This window comes from Ipomoea nil, unplaced genomic scaffold (genome assembly GCF_001879475.1).
Source record: "Ipomoea nil cultivar Tokyo-kokei standard unplaced genomic scaffold, Asagao_1.1 scaffold1026, whole genome shotgun sequence".
NCBI lineage: Eukaryota > Viridiplantae > Streptophyta > Magnoliopsida > Solanales > Convolvulaceae > Ipomoea > Ipomoea nil.
This window is the reverse complement of record NW_017617454.1, coordinates 2031599-2050492: the sequence shown is the minus strand read 5'-3', so window position 1 is coordinate 2050492 and position 18894 is coordinate 2031599. Positions and strand designations below refer to the sequence as shown.

Genomic DNA, 18894 nt, shown 5'->3' with positions numbered 1-18894 from the left:
GGGTTGCCCCACCTTAGCGTAGGAGTGTCAATGTGGATTGCCCAACCTCAGCGTAAACGCGTATACTCCACGTCTCGGCCAGGGAATTAAAGAAAAAATTATGTTTCTATTCTCATAGAGAATTAGGCGAGGATAACCTAGATTTTCCGTTTCTAGTCAAAGTCTCTAATTAGTACAATTTTTAATAATCAAATAAAAAATGTTAAAATTGTTAATTACTTAATAATAATTAAAAGAAAAGTATATATGTGTGCATGTGTGCGCGTGCGTGCGCGTGTCGTGCGGGGTCGGGTCGGATCGAGATGGGATATCTTCGTCCCCCAAAAAAATTTTCTATCCCCATCCCAATTAGGGCGGGGATTGGGGATCGATGTTAGAGACCGAGAAAATTGAAATTGCAGACAAAAACCTTAGTCTTAGCCTAGATCCAGATAATCTTCGAATGGATTACCGAAGACAACTTCATATTCATTCAATCTTAGGGGCAAAGACATATCACTCAGCAATGACGAAAACAAAGTGTCACCATTCCTACCAAATAATTCGAGAGTTTATTTAACCTTTTATGAATAAATTGCAGACAATAGTTTGTAAATCTAACAAAATATCAAATAAATCATAAGAACATACCGTATGTAAAAAAATCCTTTTAGTACTATATCTTTCTCCGATTGAATGCAAAATATATCTACGAGAAGGATCTTCACTAGTAGCAAAGTTTTTCGGCGATGGTGATATGGTTCTGTAAGAGAATTGATGGAGACTAATTAAATCTTATAAATTTCTTGGTGTGATTGTGTGAGCGCGTGAATGAGTCACTAACGAAACATATGTATTCTTTAAGTTTTTTTCATAAACTTCTAGAATATGAGGCAAATAATGTATATCTATTTCACATACAATATATTCTAGAAAGTCGGTCAAAATTAGGAATGTCAATGTGGGTTGCCCCACCTCAGCGTAGACGCGTAGTCCAAAAATTTTGTGAGCCACCTTAGCGTAGACGCGTAGGAGTAATGTGGGTTGCCCCACCTTAGCGTAGGAGTGTCAATGTGGATCACCCCACATCAACGTAAACGCATAATACAAAAATTATATATATTCCATTACTATTTTATTTTAATATATATACTTAGTAAACAAATATATATACATATATTTTAATTTATATGTACTATATTTTAAGAAAAAGTGATTTTCATTTTTGGTCCTATTGTGCTTTTCCAATTTTAGTCTATCATAATTATTTTTGCCACATTGCGTCCACTATTATTAAAAGTGTTCCAATTTTAGTCTATTTTATTTTCGTGGACTAAAATTGGAACACTTTTAATAATAGTGGACGCAATGTTGCAAAAATAATTATGGTGAACTAAATTGGAATGACCCCTATAACAATAGGACTAAAAATGAAATTCACTCTTTAAGAAATAATACTTTTTTCCACATAATCATTGTATATACGATGAAATTTTCTAGCAACATTTAATGCTCCTTTTGCAATGAAATGGTACACATATCCTTCGATATTTTCGAGGTACAAATTTTTTGACATTTATGTTGTATATATACCCTCAGATAGTGACTATAAATTTCTCTTTTTTTGAAAAAGATACTTTTTTTTTTAAATCAAATCTAAATAAAGAAAAAAAAAATTAAAAATTGCCCTTCCATGTAGCAATAACTGACTGCCCACTATTCTTACCTTGGTCTAAGCAAGGATGACAACTGCGTAGGGCGGAGCGTGGAGTATACTCTCCGTCCCGGCCAGGGAATTAAAGAAAAAATTATGTTTATATTCTCATAGAGAATTAGGCGAGGATAAGCTAGATTTTCCGTTCCTAGTCAAAGTGTCTAATTAGTACAATTTTTAATAATCAAATAAAAAATGTTAAAATTGTTAATTACTTAATAATAACTAAAAGAAAATTATATATGTGCGTGCGTGCGCGTGTCGTGCCAGGTCGGGTCGGGTCGAGCAGGGGTATCTTCGTCCCCCCAAAAAAAAATTCTATCCCCATCCCAATTAGGGCGGGGATTGGGGATCGATGTTGGAGACTGAGAAAATTGAAATCGCAGACAAAAACCTTAGTCTTAGCCTAGATCCAGATAACCTTCGCATGGATTAACGAAGACAACTTTATATTCATTCAATCTCAGGGGCAAAGACATCTCACTCAGCAATAACAAAAACAAAGTGTCTTCATTCCTACCAAATAATTCGAGAGTTTATTTAACCTTTTATGAACAAATTGCAAACAATAGTTTGTAAATCTAACAAAATATCAAATAAATCATAAGAACATACCTTATGTAAACAAATCCTTTTACTACTGTATCTTTCTCTGATTGAATGCGAAATATATCTACGAGAAAGATCTTCACTAGTGGCGAAGTTTTTCGGTGATGGTGATATGGTTCTGTAAGAGAATTGATGGAGACGAATTAAATCTTATAAATTACTTGGCGTGATTGTGTGAACGCGTGAATGAGTGACTAACAAAACATATGCATTCTTTAGGTTTTTTTCATAAACTTCTAGAATATGAGGCAAATAATGTATGTCTATTTCACATACAATATATTCTAGAAAGTCGGTCAAAATTAGGAGTGTCAATGTAGGTTGCCCCACCTCAGCGTAGACGCGTAGTCTAAAAATTTTGTGAGCCACCTCAGCGTAGACGCGTAGGAGTGTCAATGTGGGTTGCCCCACCTCAGCGTAGACGCGTAGTCCAAAATTTTTGTGAGGCACCTCAGACGCATAGGAGTGTCAATGTGGGTTGCCCCACCTCAGCGTAGATGCGTAATCCAAAAATTATACATATTCCAATACTATTTTATTTTAATATATATACTTAGTAAACAAATATATATACATATATTTTAATTTATATGTACTATATTTTAAGAAATAATACTTTTTTTCCACATAATTATTGTATATACGATGAATTTGCTAGCAACATTTAATGCTCCTTTTGCAATGAAATGGTACACATATCATTCGATATTTTTGAGGTACAAATATTTTGACATTTATGTGAGAAACTAATATGTGGTTTTAATGGGTTACTTGGGTATTGACTATTTTATTGGGTACTAGCTATTTTGTTTGATCCCTAGGATGCCAAATCCCAAACTGGTTATGTTTTGTTTTACGTCCACTATTCTATATGAGGATAATAAAGCATGTGTTGCACAAATGATAAATGAGTATGTTTAAGAATATTTGACAGAGCATATATAGTTTCAAGATGCAACCCATCGATATTATTATACAGAATGTTCACTCTAGTGACAATCTTAAAGATTGTCTCATATCATTTTTCTACACTCTTTTTGAAACAATATTTTATTATACTAGTATTTTCGCCCGTGCGATGCACGGAATGGATTTGTTATAATATAACAAACTTTGCATAATAAGTTTGTTATAAATTATTTATAAAAATTCAAAGTAATACTTTTAGTACAAAATTTGCATAATCTCATCTGCAAATATCGTGAATTAGAATATTGATTCCTTAAAACAAGGTTAGAATAATTTATTTATAAATGCAAATATTAAGAAAATTCACAAAATCTCATGTTCAAATATGTGAATTAGAATATTAATTTCTTAAAATAAGGTTACAGATTCAAATTATATGAATAGAATAAGAAAACATTTTAAAAATCATTTATATGAAAAATATAGAGATAATTTGCAAAATCTCATTTTCAAATATCTTGACCTAAAATCTTTTGATTGCTTAAAATAATGTTACGAATTCAACACAAATGTAATTTTAATAGGCTATTCCATACTAGAATTGTCAACACAAATGTAATTTTAAATCATCAATATTTCTTCTCACATTAATATTGTCAGAAACTTTTGGGAGTTAGCCAAGATTGTGGCTATTGGAACTATTGGAAATTGCAATAAGTATTGGGCCAATGGTACCTTTAAATATAAAGTTACCATAAGAGTCACTGATGCCAGTGGGAATGCACCACTACCGTTACGGGATCGTGAATGCACTGAGTTATTTGGGAAATCTGCATCTGAATTTTAAAAAATCTTATGTGAAAGTTAGAAATAATTATTGTATTATATTTAACTTCTTTTACACCGTTACTGTTATGGGATCGTGAATGCATTGAGTTATTTGGGAAATCTGCATCTGAATTAAAAAAGTCGTATGTGGAGGTTAGAAATAATTATTGTGTTATATTTAACTTCTTTTACATATATATTGATGTGTACGTGTGAGTATATATATATATATATAAAATTAAAAACAAAATTTTATTTATTTTATTTCCCGTCCAAACAATAGTAAATACTAAATAGTAAAGGTAAATTAAAAAATAAATTAAAAAAATGAACATAAATATTTCACAATAATATTCTACATCTTCAATTAAAAATGAAATGGAAATTAGGTAAATTGAAAAAAGAAATGAATATTAATAATTGATTGAAAATTAAAAATGGAAAAAAGAACAAAAATTAGGTTAATTAGAAAAAAAATGAATATTAATAATTGACTGCAAATAAAAAAAATGATACATAATTGATCAAAATGGAAAAGAAAATGATCAGATCATTGCATTTTAATTTTTCATAATAATATTACACAGTATAATACATCAAATCACAATTATGTCATAAATCTTTCACAATTTCAAACAATGGAACATAATTTAAAAATGAAATGTGAGTATTTCAATAATAATATTCTACATCATCAAGTAAAGATAAATTAAAAATGAAAAGAAAATATTTCAATAATAATATTATATATCATCAATAGTAAATGAATAGTTTAAACAATATTAAAGGTAAATAAGAAATGCAACGGAAATTAAAAATGAAACAGAAATATTTCAATAATAATATTCTACATCATCAATTAAAAATTCAACAAAAATTGGGTTAAAATATCATTGCATCTGATATTCTAATTGACTAATTGATTGAAAATAAAAAAGAATAATTGGCTGATTTTTTTTTTTGTGAGATTATGTAAATAATTGGCTGAAAATGAATATAATAGTACTAATTGACTGAAAATATAAAAAGAAATTAATATTATTAGTTGACTGCAAATAAAAAATGATCCATACTTGACTAATATGAAAAAATAAATGGTTAAATCATTGCATTTTAATTAAAAATGGAACGGAAACTAAAGTTGGGCAGAAATATTTCAATAATAATATTCTACATCATAAATAGTAAATGTATATTTTAAACAATATTAAAAGTAAATTAAAAATGGAACAGAAATATTTCAATAATAATATTATACATCATCAATTAAAAATGGAACGAAAATTAAGTAAAAATATCATTGCATATGATATTCTAATTGACTAAAAATAAAAAAAGAATAATTGACTGAAAATGAATCTGATATTACTAATTGACTTAAAACATAAAAGGATCGCTAATGGACTAATATTATATCATTATATATTTTCACCAGAGTCAACCATCCTGATGGACTGAAGGTGTTAGCTCTAGACGATGATGTACAAGATTGTGTTGCTACTATCAATATCGTCTACAAATAGGTTTCAATAATGTGTAAATACAATCGTTGATATTATGTTTTTTTTTTTAAATAAAAAAATTGTTATATATCTAGACAAAAAAAAAAATATCTTCCATACAAATGAATTAAGATAACAATTCATTCCTATAACTGAGTTGCTAGAGAACGATCACATTTGCCTAATTTATATAAAAAAAAAAATACTAAACAATGATAAATAAAATCTCCAAAGTTACAGCACCGCATGCGTACATCTACACATTAGCTATTAATTTTGAGCAATTATTTGCTCAAATCAAATCAATGATAATAACATAAAAACACATAAATGATAAAAACCACACCTTCAATTGCACTTATATATTTGATGTTCTAATTTAAATAATTATATATTGATCTAAATATTCTTAATATATTACAATAAATTCATTCTGTGCATCGCACGGGCGAAAATACTAGTAGTATTTAAAAAAAAAAAAAAAAAAAAAAGATATGTCAAAACTCAAAACCCGTCAAAGTAATGTCCCTCAAACCTAAATTGAAGGTCCAAAGCATTATCTAAAATTAAAGATGTGCAAAAAGGCCATATTATTTTTTGTTTAAGTTATTATTCCTTACTTATTTCATCCCCTGTGGAATAACATTCCTATTCTTTCTAAATTCATTATGTGTACCAAACGTGATGTAAGTGTAACTATGCTGTTTTATAAAAACTAACGAAGTAAAATTTGTATTAATCTAGATTTTTTAGATTATTTTTTTAGTATTATTGTTTTTATCCATCAAATATTACAAACCAACAATCAAATATAAAAACACAGTAACAATGAAATACTTGTATGCATGGGCATAAATTACTAAGAACATAATTGATTTTTAAATTGAAATTTCTAAAAATTTGAATCAATAAGTGACAAAGGAATCTCATATAACGAGTGTTAGTTCTCTAACAATGAGCTTAGCGTGTTAATTCAATTAATAATCAACAAGCAAACTGAAATACCATCAAGAATGTACACTCCAATGAACATTATAATGCTACAAACGAATATTATCCTAAAAAATTTTACAACACTATATGTAAAAATATGTAAACGCACCATATATATAAACAAAATTGTTAAAAAGTTTGTAAAGGGCTATAAATTAAAGGAATAAGGGTCAAATAAGCCACTGAATTGTACACCAAGTTGCAATTAGGTCATCAAACTCAAAAAAACAATAATTGGGTCCCTGAACTACACAAATTCATGCAATTAGGTCTAAAATGACCTGTTTACCCAATACTCTGCTGATGTGGAGGTTGCGGATTTTAAAAATTATTTTTAAAATAATTTTAAACAAAAAATTAATTAAAATTTAAAAAAAAAAAATCAGAACGGTCAGAGACGAAATTGTCTCCAGTCGTCCTTCGTCTCCATGGCAGGGGACGAAGACCTTCGTCTACAGCCATGGAGACGATCTTCGTCTCCATGGCCTGGAGACGAGGACCTTCGTCGAAGGTTTCTTCGTCTTCATGGCAGGAGACGAAGATCGTCTCCATGGCTGGAGACGAAGTTCTTCGTCCCCTGCCATGGAGACGAAGGATGGCCGGAGACAAATTCTGTTTTTTTTTTTTTTTTTTTTTTAATTATTTTTAAAATTTCCAACCTACATAGCATGTAAACAAGTCATTTTAGACATAATTGCATAAATTTGTGTAGTTCAGAGACTTAATTACATCTTTTTTGAGTTCGATGATCTAATTGTAGTTTGGTGTGCAGTTCAGTGGCTTATTTGATTCTTATTCCTAAATTAAATCATTTATTCTCAATCATAAGTGTTTGATTAATTATTGAGAGAAGGAAGAAGACCAATCAAGATGTTAATAAATATAATTGTTTAATTTATATGAATTACAGAATAATAAAATTCCATCACATGTATTCCTACCATAACTCACTCACAAATTTCTTACAATTACCCACTGCCCAAACCGAGATTTGACTCTTTTGGGCAGAAAAATAAAAAATAAAAAAAAATCCATGGTTTTAACCTATTTGGTTCCCATGTAAAAATTGTTATCCATTTACACTTTTATTGTAAATTGTAAATTCTACCCAGTTTGTGTTTAGTCTGGACAAATAAAAACGATCCATGGCGAAAAAATGAGCTGTAGCTTTTGCACAGCTAGCTTATACCTGATCCTAACTGGAGAACTGGAAGTCTTCCACTCAAGATTCTGGTCATGTATGTAAACCTTTACAGTCAAAAAACACTAATTAAGATCGAGATTTCACGTTTTGTGGGCAAGGAAATGACAACACTTTGGATTCATTCTGTCATGCTCGAAGTTCCTTTGAGGGCAATGTGTTAGGGAACAGTTTCCCTTTCTCGTGTTTCTGATACCGATAATGCTCTTTCTTAATCTGCAGATTATCCTGTTCATCATATCACAACACTTAAAAATGAGATGGGGGGAGAGATAGAGTTTTTTGCCTTTTTGGTGAAAGTGAGCATGACTTACAGTTAGTTTGAGGCCGTTTGGTGAGCGGACACAGTGAGGAAAATGTAGCTGATGAGAGTTCTTTATGAACTGGTGCTCTAACAACATGCTAGCCGTCGGCCTGTCTGCCGGGTTTCTACAGAAACAGCACCGCAAGAAATCTTTCCCTTCAGGTGAGAGTGAATCTGGTATTGGTGGAGATTCCTTCAGAGCCTTGAACATGGCTGCAGCCTGTAGTATATACATGTTGAGTTTGTCTCATATAAGGATTAGGAATATGAGTTTGTCTCATTGGTTGTATCCTTAAAGTGTTGTGTCATCACTATCACCATTACTATGAATTAAAAGTATAGTTGCACTCCCGTGAACGTAGATACATTGCCGAACCACGTAAATCTTGTCTTCTTTACTTTTTTCTGTCATTATTATTGTTTCTTGTTCTTGTTATGGTTCTAATACCACCAGTGAAAAAGACAACGCTTACCCCTTCGTTCTCGCTCCAAGGCGGTTTCCCATTCATCATTTCGATTATAGTGCAACCCAAACTCCATATGTCAACACCTAAAGCATGATCAGCATTAGGATCCCTAGCTGCAGCTGACTGCAAAAGCTGCAGGTAACAACATATCAGATGTTAATATGCTTATTATGGGACTGTGACCCGGCCCTAGGCAGGTTCTGGTTCTGGGGGGCATAAGATTAGTCTAACGTAAACTGAGAAAAAGATAGATATGCACCTCTGGGGCCATCCAGTATGGACTTCCCTTCAAAGAAAGCGGCCCTGCTTGCCCAGAAAGCTGAACCACAAGAACAAAGGGTATATGAAAACAAGTTGATTTTAGTGACAATATTTTTTTTTCACACCGGATATCGTTTCTTCCATACTTACATGTTTAGCCATCCCGAAATCAGCAAGCTTGACTACACCATACGCATCAACAAGCAGATTAGCCCCCTTGATATCTCTGCGAAATTTTATCACTATTCAAACTCGATGGCCCGAAAACAATGCTCTTACTAGAGTTCTGTCCTCTGATTTTTACCTGTGGATGGTTTTTTTGCTATGCAAGTAAGCCAAACCACAAAGGATATGACGGGTGAAGCTACGAACAACAGATTCTGTAATTGCTCCACAATGATCACGAATGAACTTGTTGATAGAACCAGGATGAACATATTCAAGATATATGAAAAACCTGTCACCAACCTGAAGGGAATTGAAAACACTTCATTAAGGACAGCATTCATGCATTATATTCCAACTAATATATGATTCTGCCTGCAGGATCTATCACTTACTATTTCACTGCCATAATACTGCACAATGTTTGGGTGTTTAAGGTTGCTAAGAACTTTAATTTCCTGCATAAACACTATAATTAGCTAAGTCCGTTAAGACATATACTAAAACTTCAATTTCCTGCATTAAGGAATTGAATACAACTAACCTGCTCTAATTGCCTTATACATTCTGCAGATTTTGGATCATCCGGGAATATTTCAACTTCTTTCATTGCACATAATGCTCCAGTTTTCCTTTTAACAAGAACAAATCAATGATTCAGTGACATATGTATGGAGATCAAAAGGTATATTATAGCACGGCAACCCAGCCAAGTTGGTCATACAGCTTTCTTGTTTGAACTCCACTAACTAAGAACGGTCATGCACCACCACCTATAGAATCTCGAAAGAGCTCTCAGTTCTGTCAATCCTTACTATGTCTGGACTTGGTAAGTCCTGCAGTTTGAATTGTAGTCTGGAAAAGCGTCCTCAAGGGCAGACCGAGCCCAAGTCCCCTAAAAAGGGGCGCCAGAGAGGGTGAGAGCCCGTTTGTGCCCGAAGCCGTTAGGTCGAGAGCACGTCTGCCTGGGCGTCACCCCCTTTCTCGGCCGCTCAGTCGAGTTTGGGGAGTGGATGATGGCCGCCATGGACTCACATTTGAGCCAGCCGCACCCCAAGTTGGGGGCACGGGCGGCCATCATCCGCTCCCCAAACTCGACCGAGGGGCCGAGAAAGGGGGCGACGCGATGGGTGTCTCTATGATCGGATTAAGGTTATAAGGCGGGTTTCATTTAGACAATTTTGTACCTGTTGGAGGCTATGTAAACGCTGCCAAATGTCCCACGCCCAATGAGCTTTCCCTTTTGCCACTGCCCTTTTAAGGGCATCTGGTCTTGTTTCCGGCAGGGGGAGGCGGCGCCGGGAGGAAGTGGCAGGCGGTGAACGTTGTTGGCCTGAGCATTGTTTCCACGCCTTGTTAAAGGAGATGCAGAGCCAGTTGCGTTTCTTGAGCTCCGATTAGGACTTTGAGTCGGAGAATTGTCAATGCTGGATGCGGTCTTCTTCTCCGGCGATAACCAGTAACAGAAGCTTGCATCTAAACTCGGGCCGGAGAGTTTTTCAGGCTCCCGCGCCGGCGACTTCCTGGAGTGACTTACTTGATTCTCTCTTGTTCTTCCAGCAGCCTGGTTAAAAAATCTGCACATAAAAAACAGGAAAGTTTCGTTACTAAGAGCAAGAAAGAGAATCAATTGAAGAAATTAAGATTTTCTTCTTTAAATTTGTACCTCTGTAGTAAATGAGCTTCGTCGCCGGGGGATTCAGAATGAGAATCGAGTGTTTCCCTGCTTTTATCTCCGTCTCGGCGAGGATGCGACTTCGTCGGCGAAGGGAGATGGGCTTTACCGAAATACGGGGACGAATTGGCGTCTCGCCGGAGGAGAGCCTGCACTTCCGGCGGGGGGAGCGGCAGAGGTGACGGCTGGGATCCGGAGGAGGACGACCTGCCTAGAGAGAGATCCGATGAACTGTGTGTTTCGGCGGAGGACGACCTAGCTAGTGAATGATCCAACGAACTATATTTACTCGGAACAAACTCGTCGGAGTCGTGGTCGGTAACGTGGCGGAGCTTCCTGACACGGCTGCTCAGCCGCCGCCGGCGGAACAAAAAAGAGATTCCGAAGGAGGCGAACTTGTCGCCGCCTTTTCTTCCACTCTCGACAATCACGCCACCGTCTAAACCCGCGTTGCCGGAATTGACCGGCCAGGACGACGATCTTTGCCACCACGGCGTCGCCGGAGATTTTCTTGTATTTATTGCATGCATGTTCGTTTTAATTTGTTGTGGTTACGTTATGAATGACCGACCAATCATCAATATACGATTCTTTTGCACGGCGGTTCAGTCCACCGGAAAAAATGGAGGATGAATCCGCAACGACTAGGATGACGGCGAGAACATGATTGGGGTAGTGGAGTGGTCGCAATCGCAGGCCAAATGTCGCATTTCTAATTAACGAGACCTAAAGTCAAATTCGTATTTATATGTTCATCTTCTTAGACTAAGTACGCCTACGCGCCTAATCTTTCGCTATCCACATTATTTATTTGCGGCGGCTAAGTTCTGAAATTCCAAAGGTCCCCTTTCGCTTTTCCTGATTGTTGAAGACAAATTATAAATATGTTATTGAAATAGAAAATATTATCACATATATGATGACACACATACATACCTCTCTCATATGATTCAGACATAATCAAAAGGTAATAGGTACAACTGTACAAGTTAATGTGTCATCAGTTATGCAACATTCACGACTTTTTTGATAAATGACGATTAGCGGATAACTGTTAGCTGATTGAATTAATTAAATGGTATAATTAGTTTATAATATTAACTGATTGTAGAAAGATGTTTCGTAAATTAGTTATTAGCTAACAGTTGTTTGGTATAATTTCTTTTCTCAAAAAGTTAATTGTAAAAGTTGTTTTGAGCAGCTTTTTAAATTTTAGCATTTTTGAGTTAATTTTTAACAAAATCAAACAATTAATAGTTGTCAAATAAGTCAAAATTGATTAATAGGTACAACTGTACAAGTTAATGTGTCATCCGTTATGCAACATTGACGAATTTTTTGGTAAATGACGGTTAGCGGATAACTGTTAGCTGATTAGATTAATTAAATGGTATAATTAGTTTATAATATTAGCTGATTGTAGAAAGATGTTTGGTAAATTAGCGGTTAGCTAATAGCTGTTCGGTATAATTTCTTTTCTCAAAAAGCTAATTAAAAAAGTTGCTTTGAACAGCTTTTTGAATTTTAACATTTTGGAGTTGATTTTTTTAAAAAATCAAACAATTAATAATTGTCAAATAAGTCAAAATTGACTGATAGACTAATATTTTACGAAACAAAACCTTTATGTGTGTCGAATAAGTATTATTTAATAATATATGATACATACATATATATATATATATATATATATATATATATATATATATATATATAGAGCAAATTTGAGCCTCTAAATTTCGTGTTACCCAATTGAACTGATTAATATTTACTCCATATTAGAACCTACTAAGCTTGACTAGAGCCCTCTCGAGCCAAGGTGTGAAGAAGTCTTTGGAATTAGGGATTCAACCTTTAGGGTGAAGAATGCTTGACTAGAGCCTAATATTTCATATGACGTAATAAAACATTATTGTATTTATGAAAATATGTGATACCAGATGAGTGAGAGAATTAACGTAATTGAATTATCTGAAAGAATAGAACCAACAATACATAGCTAAGGAGATTAAGCTAACTTAATCTACTCCTATACTATAGCTAAGTCAAACTAAATACTAACCACACACAATATTATGTACACAAATATAATATAACTCATATACCAAATTTTTACAATAGAGTAATTATAGTCAAATATTCATTTTGATTTGTACTATGTAACTATTTAGCCTAAGCAAGGTAGTTTTTAAAATGCTTCAAAAAGGATGATTGAGTGAATGAAACACGATTCTCGTATATGTATAGTTGTAAGTTCACTTCTTGTTAATACCAGCTTAGTCGAACTCGTATGAGCAAGAGTTTACTGAGTGCACATATTCTTAAGCTTGATATTAGAGTTGAGATTTTTTTGATAATTAAAAAATTATTTTAAGATAAGATGCTTGTACTTTGAAATCTCGAGTCAATATTTGAAAAGTTGGAAAGAAGAATTTGAAGATTGTCATCTCATGAATGCTCAAAGTTATGAAAAGAAAAACTTGAAGTTACATATTATATGTTGAGTATACTATTAGGTGTGGAACAAAGAAGGTGTAAGTTTACTATTTTAAGTAGATTATGGAAAGAAGAGAAGATTCATTAAGGAACAAGTCAAATTAAAAGAAATCGTCACTATCTGGTCTTGAAGGGAGGAAACTTTTGTCAAACCATTCAATCCTGCATTTTTTGACTATGTTTCATTGCAATGATCCTCGATCTGCCTTGAGTTTAATTATTTTATGAAAGTTGAAATTAAGTTAAAATTAAATGCCAAGCAATTTGTGCTCAGTTGGCATTTTTGTAGCTTTTCTTGAGGGAAGGTCACCGAATCGAATCTTTAAAAGTTAATTCTATTTTTGGTCCTATATTTATAGGTGGGAATCTTTTTTTTTTTTAATGACATTTTGATTTTTTTGTACAAAGTAGGTTGACTCATTATATTTTTATTTTTATTTTCTTTTGAAAAAATTCACAATTAAAGACCTAATGCCCCTGTATTTTATAAAATTTAAACTGTTTTTGTTGATAAATGAAAAAAAATGAACATGCCACAATAATATTAAGAACAAAGAGGGATGCTTTGAAAAATATGACTAAAAGTGAATTGATACTTATAAATCTAATCTAATACCAAAAATGGAATTAACTCAATTAAATATCTTAATCTATCAATTACTTTTTATATTTCCTCTTGTAAAAATATTGTATACTTATAAAGAAGGTTTGAACTTTTAGAATCTCAGTACAATTGTACACAAAAATTAAGAATGAACAAATTGAATTGTCAAATATCTTAGTGTTCTCATAACGTAAAAATAAGAAACTAGGTTTTACATCATTATGTCAACTACAATATGATTTTAAGAATTCCTCAAATGTACTTAGAGCATTCATAGTAGTAGTTTTTGTTGGGTTTTTTACGGAGACAAAACTGAATTGGTATGAAAAACAACTGATATGGTATGAGGTTTTTTGAAAAATTTAACTCATGCAAGAACAAAATATTTGTTAGAAAGTATTTTTTTTTTAAATGATGACAGGCGCGCACTGCCAAACCCAACGGGCATGTTTTTCCATGCGCCGTCTGGGGCGCTTCAGCTGACTGCCACTCTAAAAAGAAACGGTCCATTCCTTTTATTATTATTATTTTTTAATTGTCATTTTTTTTTCGCTTTGTTTTTCTCTTCTATTTTTATCTCTCCAACATGTCACCTAACAAAATTGTGTAAAATTTCTCACTGATACAGATGCTCTTAGTGGATTAGAAAACTAAATTAAAGACTAACTCTCGAGCTAAGAGGTTGGACTAAAGGAAATAGAAAACCCCCCAAAAAAATCACAATACATAAGGCAAGCATGACTTTTTAGGCTAAGTAACTACCAAGCTATCCTCCACTAGAATAAGCTAGTGGTGCACAATTTTATTTTTTTATATGTAGTCACATTTTCAAAAGACATGGTGCTGAATTTAGTCGACCTCAGCTCAACAATATCACTAACTACTAATTATTAAACTTGAGCATGTATCGACCTTTATCCAACAATAAGTCTTTATTTGAGTATGATTTTCAATCATACTCAATATCTTGGGTAAATTGTGAACATCTCGAGTGATGAATGAGTCTTCACAACACGCGCGGTTGCAAATTAGTAATCAATTTATGTTATTTAGTATGGAATTGACAGACTGTATAAACCTCATTCCCATTTCTTAATATTTTATGTTCATACAATATCTACGCAGGTTCTTTTGCAAGAAGTACGGCGAACTCCTCGGACTAAGAATTGTCCTTTGTTGCAAATTGGAATTGAATATAAAGGCTTTCAAATATTTAGGATTTAGGAGACAACTGGAATGACATAAACAAAGGGGACAGCGAGTCAAATATAGTGGTGAATATGGGAGATCGCAAGCTCACAGCTCAGCTGGTTTGGCCGGGTAAGCTTCGGAAACTCTTCTTTTTTCGCCGACGTTAAATAAATGTTGGGGTTTCTGGGAACCTTAGATCTGGTCTTAGATTAACTGTATATTAGTCGATTTTGATTAAGATATTTGTGTTTTTTTAACATTCATGAGATAAAGATTTTCGGAATTTTTTAACTGATAGGCTTTGGGTAGACGGTAGAGAGGTCTTCTTGAGGAGACTCTACTTGTGCGCTTTTCCGAGGATGTGAGGCGGCGAGGCGCCGCCGCTACGACGACGCGGCACGGCGGTCGTTTATATGGGCTCAGGTGACGCGAGTATGGGCCCAAAAGAATGAATTGGACCATGGCCCATATTCTTGTCTTTAGATGGAGATGTGATGGGCCGAGTGAGACTGTATATTAAGACAAATTATTGAGTAGACCATAATTGCAATATACATTTTTAATATATTTAAATTATATTATTTGTATATTCAATATACATTATTAGACAGAATATCGCAATAGAGATTCGAAATTTTGTTACTTCATGTCTAAATCATAATTTTTTTGGTATACAACTTATAGATAAGAATTAAAATAACTACAAGAGTATGATTGAATGATTTAAAACATTTATTTATTTATTTATTTATTGTAATATTATGAGTCAGTAATTAACACGGCAAACAAATAGGAAAAAACCAAACGATTTAGCATTCAGTGCCAATTCGGAAAACCACAGTTTTGTCTGGTTTCATTAACTTTTCTACAAAAACCCTTGCCTGCCCACGTTATTATCCTCGACTAGTCAACCATGATGCTATAATACTTTTTCTGCCTTAACGCAACATCTATACTAATGGAGTATATAAAAAGTAATTAAAGAAAAATAAAAAATGTTGGTACTTTTGTAATTACAATATTGAATTAAAAAAAAAATAGTGAATATGAGATAACTAATAGTGTATATTTTTTGAATACTACCGACTATGTTACAATGTAGTATCGCCCCACTACTAGAGATCAAACTAATGACCTCTCATTCGGAAAAGTCACTTCGTGTCAATAGATCACAAGGTCATTGGCAATAGTGTGTATATACATAAATGCACTATTATAAATTGTAAAATCATCGATAATTACCCCACGAAACTTTTATAAAGTACTTTCAATTGCATCGTCGTAATTATGAAAAATATCATTGTATTTTTTTAAAAAATTTCTAACATTTGATCATTTTAAATTATGGACAAGATTATATGTTACGTTTTACCATGCATATGACAAGAAAAATAAGAAAGTTATTGTATGTATCAGGTTTATATTGTTGGGCTTATCAATTATCATAGTCTTCAAATTGATTAGGGCCGAACGTTAAATTCAATCAACGATGTTTAATCAAGTTGACAGATCCAAGACATCATCAAGGCCAACCGTACAAGGCAAATTATATCGTGCACCGTGGCTTATGCACCGAGTTTCAAAACGACATCGTTTTGTTTAATGAAAAGAAACGGTACATGTTTCGCTCTGTTCCGCGTCGTTCCGCAAAAAGTAATTCTGTTATTCAGTTTCATTTTGTATACATTGCAATTGCAGTTCAACACAACTATAGTTTCATTTCGATATAACTACAGTTTCATTCGATATTTATACACTGAAATATTTGAAAATGTTATTTAATTTTATTTTATATACACTATAGTTTCATTAGAACACAACTACATGATCATCTTGATATAACTACAGCTTCATTGCAAAATATACACTCAAATATGTGAAATGTTATTCAGTTTTATTTTATATACACTGCAATTTAATTTCAACATACACAACTACAGTATCATATAGTATGCGTACCGACAAATTATATTGTGAACCATTAATAAATGTTCATCTTTAATATATTTCAAATATATTATTTGTATACTAAATGTATAATATTTGATAGTATAAAAATAATGTACATTCAGTACACAAATAATGTAATTTCAAAAAATGAATCTTTAGTGTGTTAAAAATATACTTTATATCAGTTATCCATCTTATAAGGTGGACCATGTTTCATGATACAATGATTGGTAATTCCAAACACATGCAATTAGGGGTGTTAGCGAATAGAGCTTTGGGCAAATTATTTGTGTTCGTGTTCAGTAACCGTTCGTTTATGTTCGTTTGTTAAGGTAAACGTACCATTAACAAACAAAAATTAGAGCTCGGTTAATAAACGAACAGAGCTTGAACAGTTGTATGTTCATTTGCTAAGAGATTGTGAACAATATCGTTTGTGTTCGTTTATTAATGTTCGTGAACAAGCTCGTTTGTGTTCGTTTAAAAATGTTCGTGAACAAGCCCGTTTGAGTTCGTTTAATAATGTTCGTGAACAAGCTCGTTTAGTGTTCGTTTAATAATGTTCGCGAACATGAACATAGATTATTTCTCGTTCACGAACGAATTGTGATCATGAACATGCGCAGGTGTTTGTTTATTAAAGGTTCACGAACGTGCTCATGAACGTAAACCAACATGTTAGTGAACGTGTTTGTTAACGAACATGTTTAATTTGTGAACAGGTTTGTTAACGTTAACGAACACGTTTATAAATGTGTTCGCGAACGTTAACAAACACTAATGAACGCGTAACAAACGAACACGAACATGATTTTCAAAAACCTTAACAAACGAACACAAACACAAAAAATTCAAAATTCTTAACAAATGAACACGAACAACCTTCGTTCGTTTATATTCGGTTCGTTAGCAGTCCCACATGCAATATATATGGCGTTGCATTATCATCTATGCTTACATATTATTATTAGAAAAATGCTTCTCACCCCTACAATTAGCACCCTCATGTTAAGAAAAAAATATTTATTCATACATTATTGGTGAATTCAATAACTCCACCTTAAATTAAGGGTCCGTTTGGAAAGCAGGAAAATGACTTATGGAAAATGTTTTCTGGAAAATGAGTCATTTTCCGGAAAACATTTTCCTTTCCAGTGTTTGGTTGCATTATGGAAAACTGTTTTTCTGTGTTTGGTTTATTTTCTGGAAAATGAGTAGAATTGTATAATTAAACATTTTAATTATTTTATTTAGAATATTACAACATGTATAATAATATATAATAATATAATATTAATTTTAAATATAATAAAAAATAGCTAAATTTTTCAAAAAAAAAAAACTAATAATATATCAAAAATATTATGATGGTGGTGGTGGTGTAGTGGTAGTGGTGTTATTCGTTATATAATAATAATAATAATAATAATAATAATAATAATAATAATAATAATAATAATAATAATAATAATAATAATAATAATAATAATAATTGGTGGTGGTGGTATGACGGTGGTGGTGTGGTGGCGGTGGTGGTGACGGTGGTGGTTGCGGTGGTATGGTCGTGGTGGTGGCGGCGGCGGCGGTGTGATGGTGGTGGCGTTGGTTGCGGTGGTATGGTGGTGGCAGCGGCGACGGTGGTTGCGGTAGTATGGTGGTGGCGGCGGCGGCGGCGGTATTGGTGTTGGTGTGATGGTGGTGGTAGTATGACAGTGGTGGCAGTGGTCATGTGGTTGCGGTGGTGGTGGTGGTGGTGGCGGCGGTGGCGGTGGCAGTGGCGGTGTGATGGAGGTGGTGTGGTGGTGGTGGCGGTGGTGTGGTGGTGATGGCGGTGGCGGTGGCGGTGGTATAGTGGTAGTGGTGGCGGCGATGGTGGTTGTGGTGGTGGCGGTGGTAGCGGCGACGGTGGTTGCAGTGGTATGGTGGTGGTGGTGGTGGTGGTGGCGGCGACAGTGGTGCGGTGGTAGTGGCGGTGGTTGCGGTGGTACAGTGGTGGTGGTATGGTGGTGGTGGTGATGGCAGCGGTGGTGGTGGTGGTAGTGGTTG

The 18894-nt window shown here is 33.7% G+C and overlaps 1 protein-coding gene across 1 annotated transcript; it reads right to left on the bottom strand.

The window, feature by feature from the left end:
• Positions 1-7393: 7393 nt before the first annotated feature.
• LOC109180182 (mitogen-activated protein kinase kinase kinase YODA-like) lies at positions 7394-11322 on the bottom strand. The gene is made up of 10 exons (XM_019329669.1): positions 10599-11322; positions 10120-10509; positions 9477-9564; positions 9328-9390; positions 9072-9235; positions 8918-8993; positions 8766-8825; positions 8513-8638; positions 8050-8259; positions 7394-7963 (listed from the first exon to the last, which is right to left on the bottom strand). Exons 1-10 carry the CDS (start codon positions 11135-11137, stop codon positions 7865-7867), a joined length of 1815 nt encoding a protein of 604 aa, XP_019185214.1. The 5' UTR covers positions 11138-11322; the 3' UTR covers positions 7394-7864.
• Positions 11323-18894: the final 7572 nt, after the last annotated feature.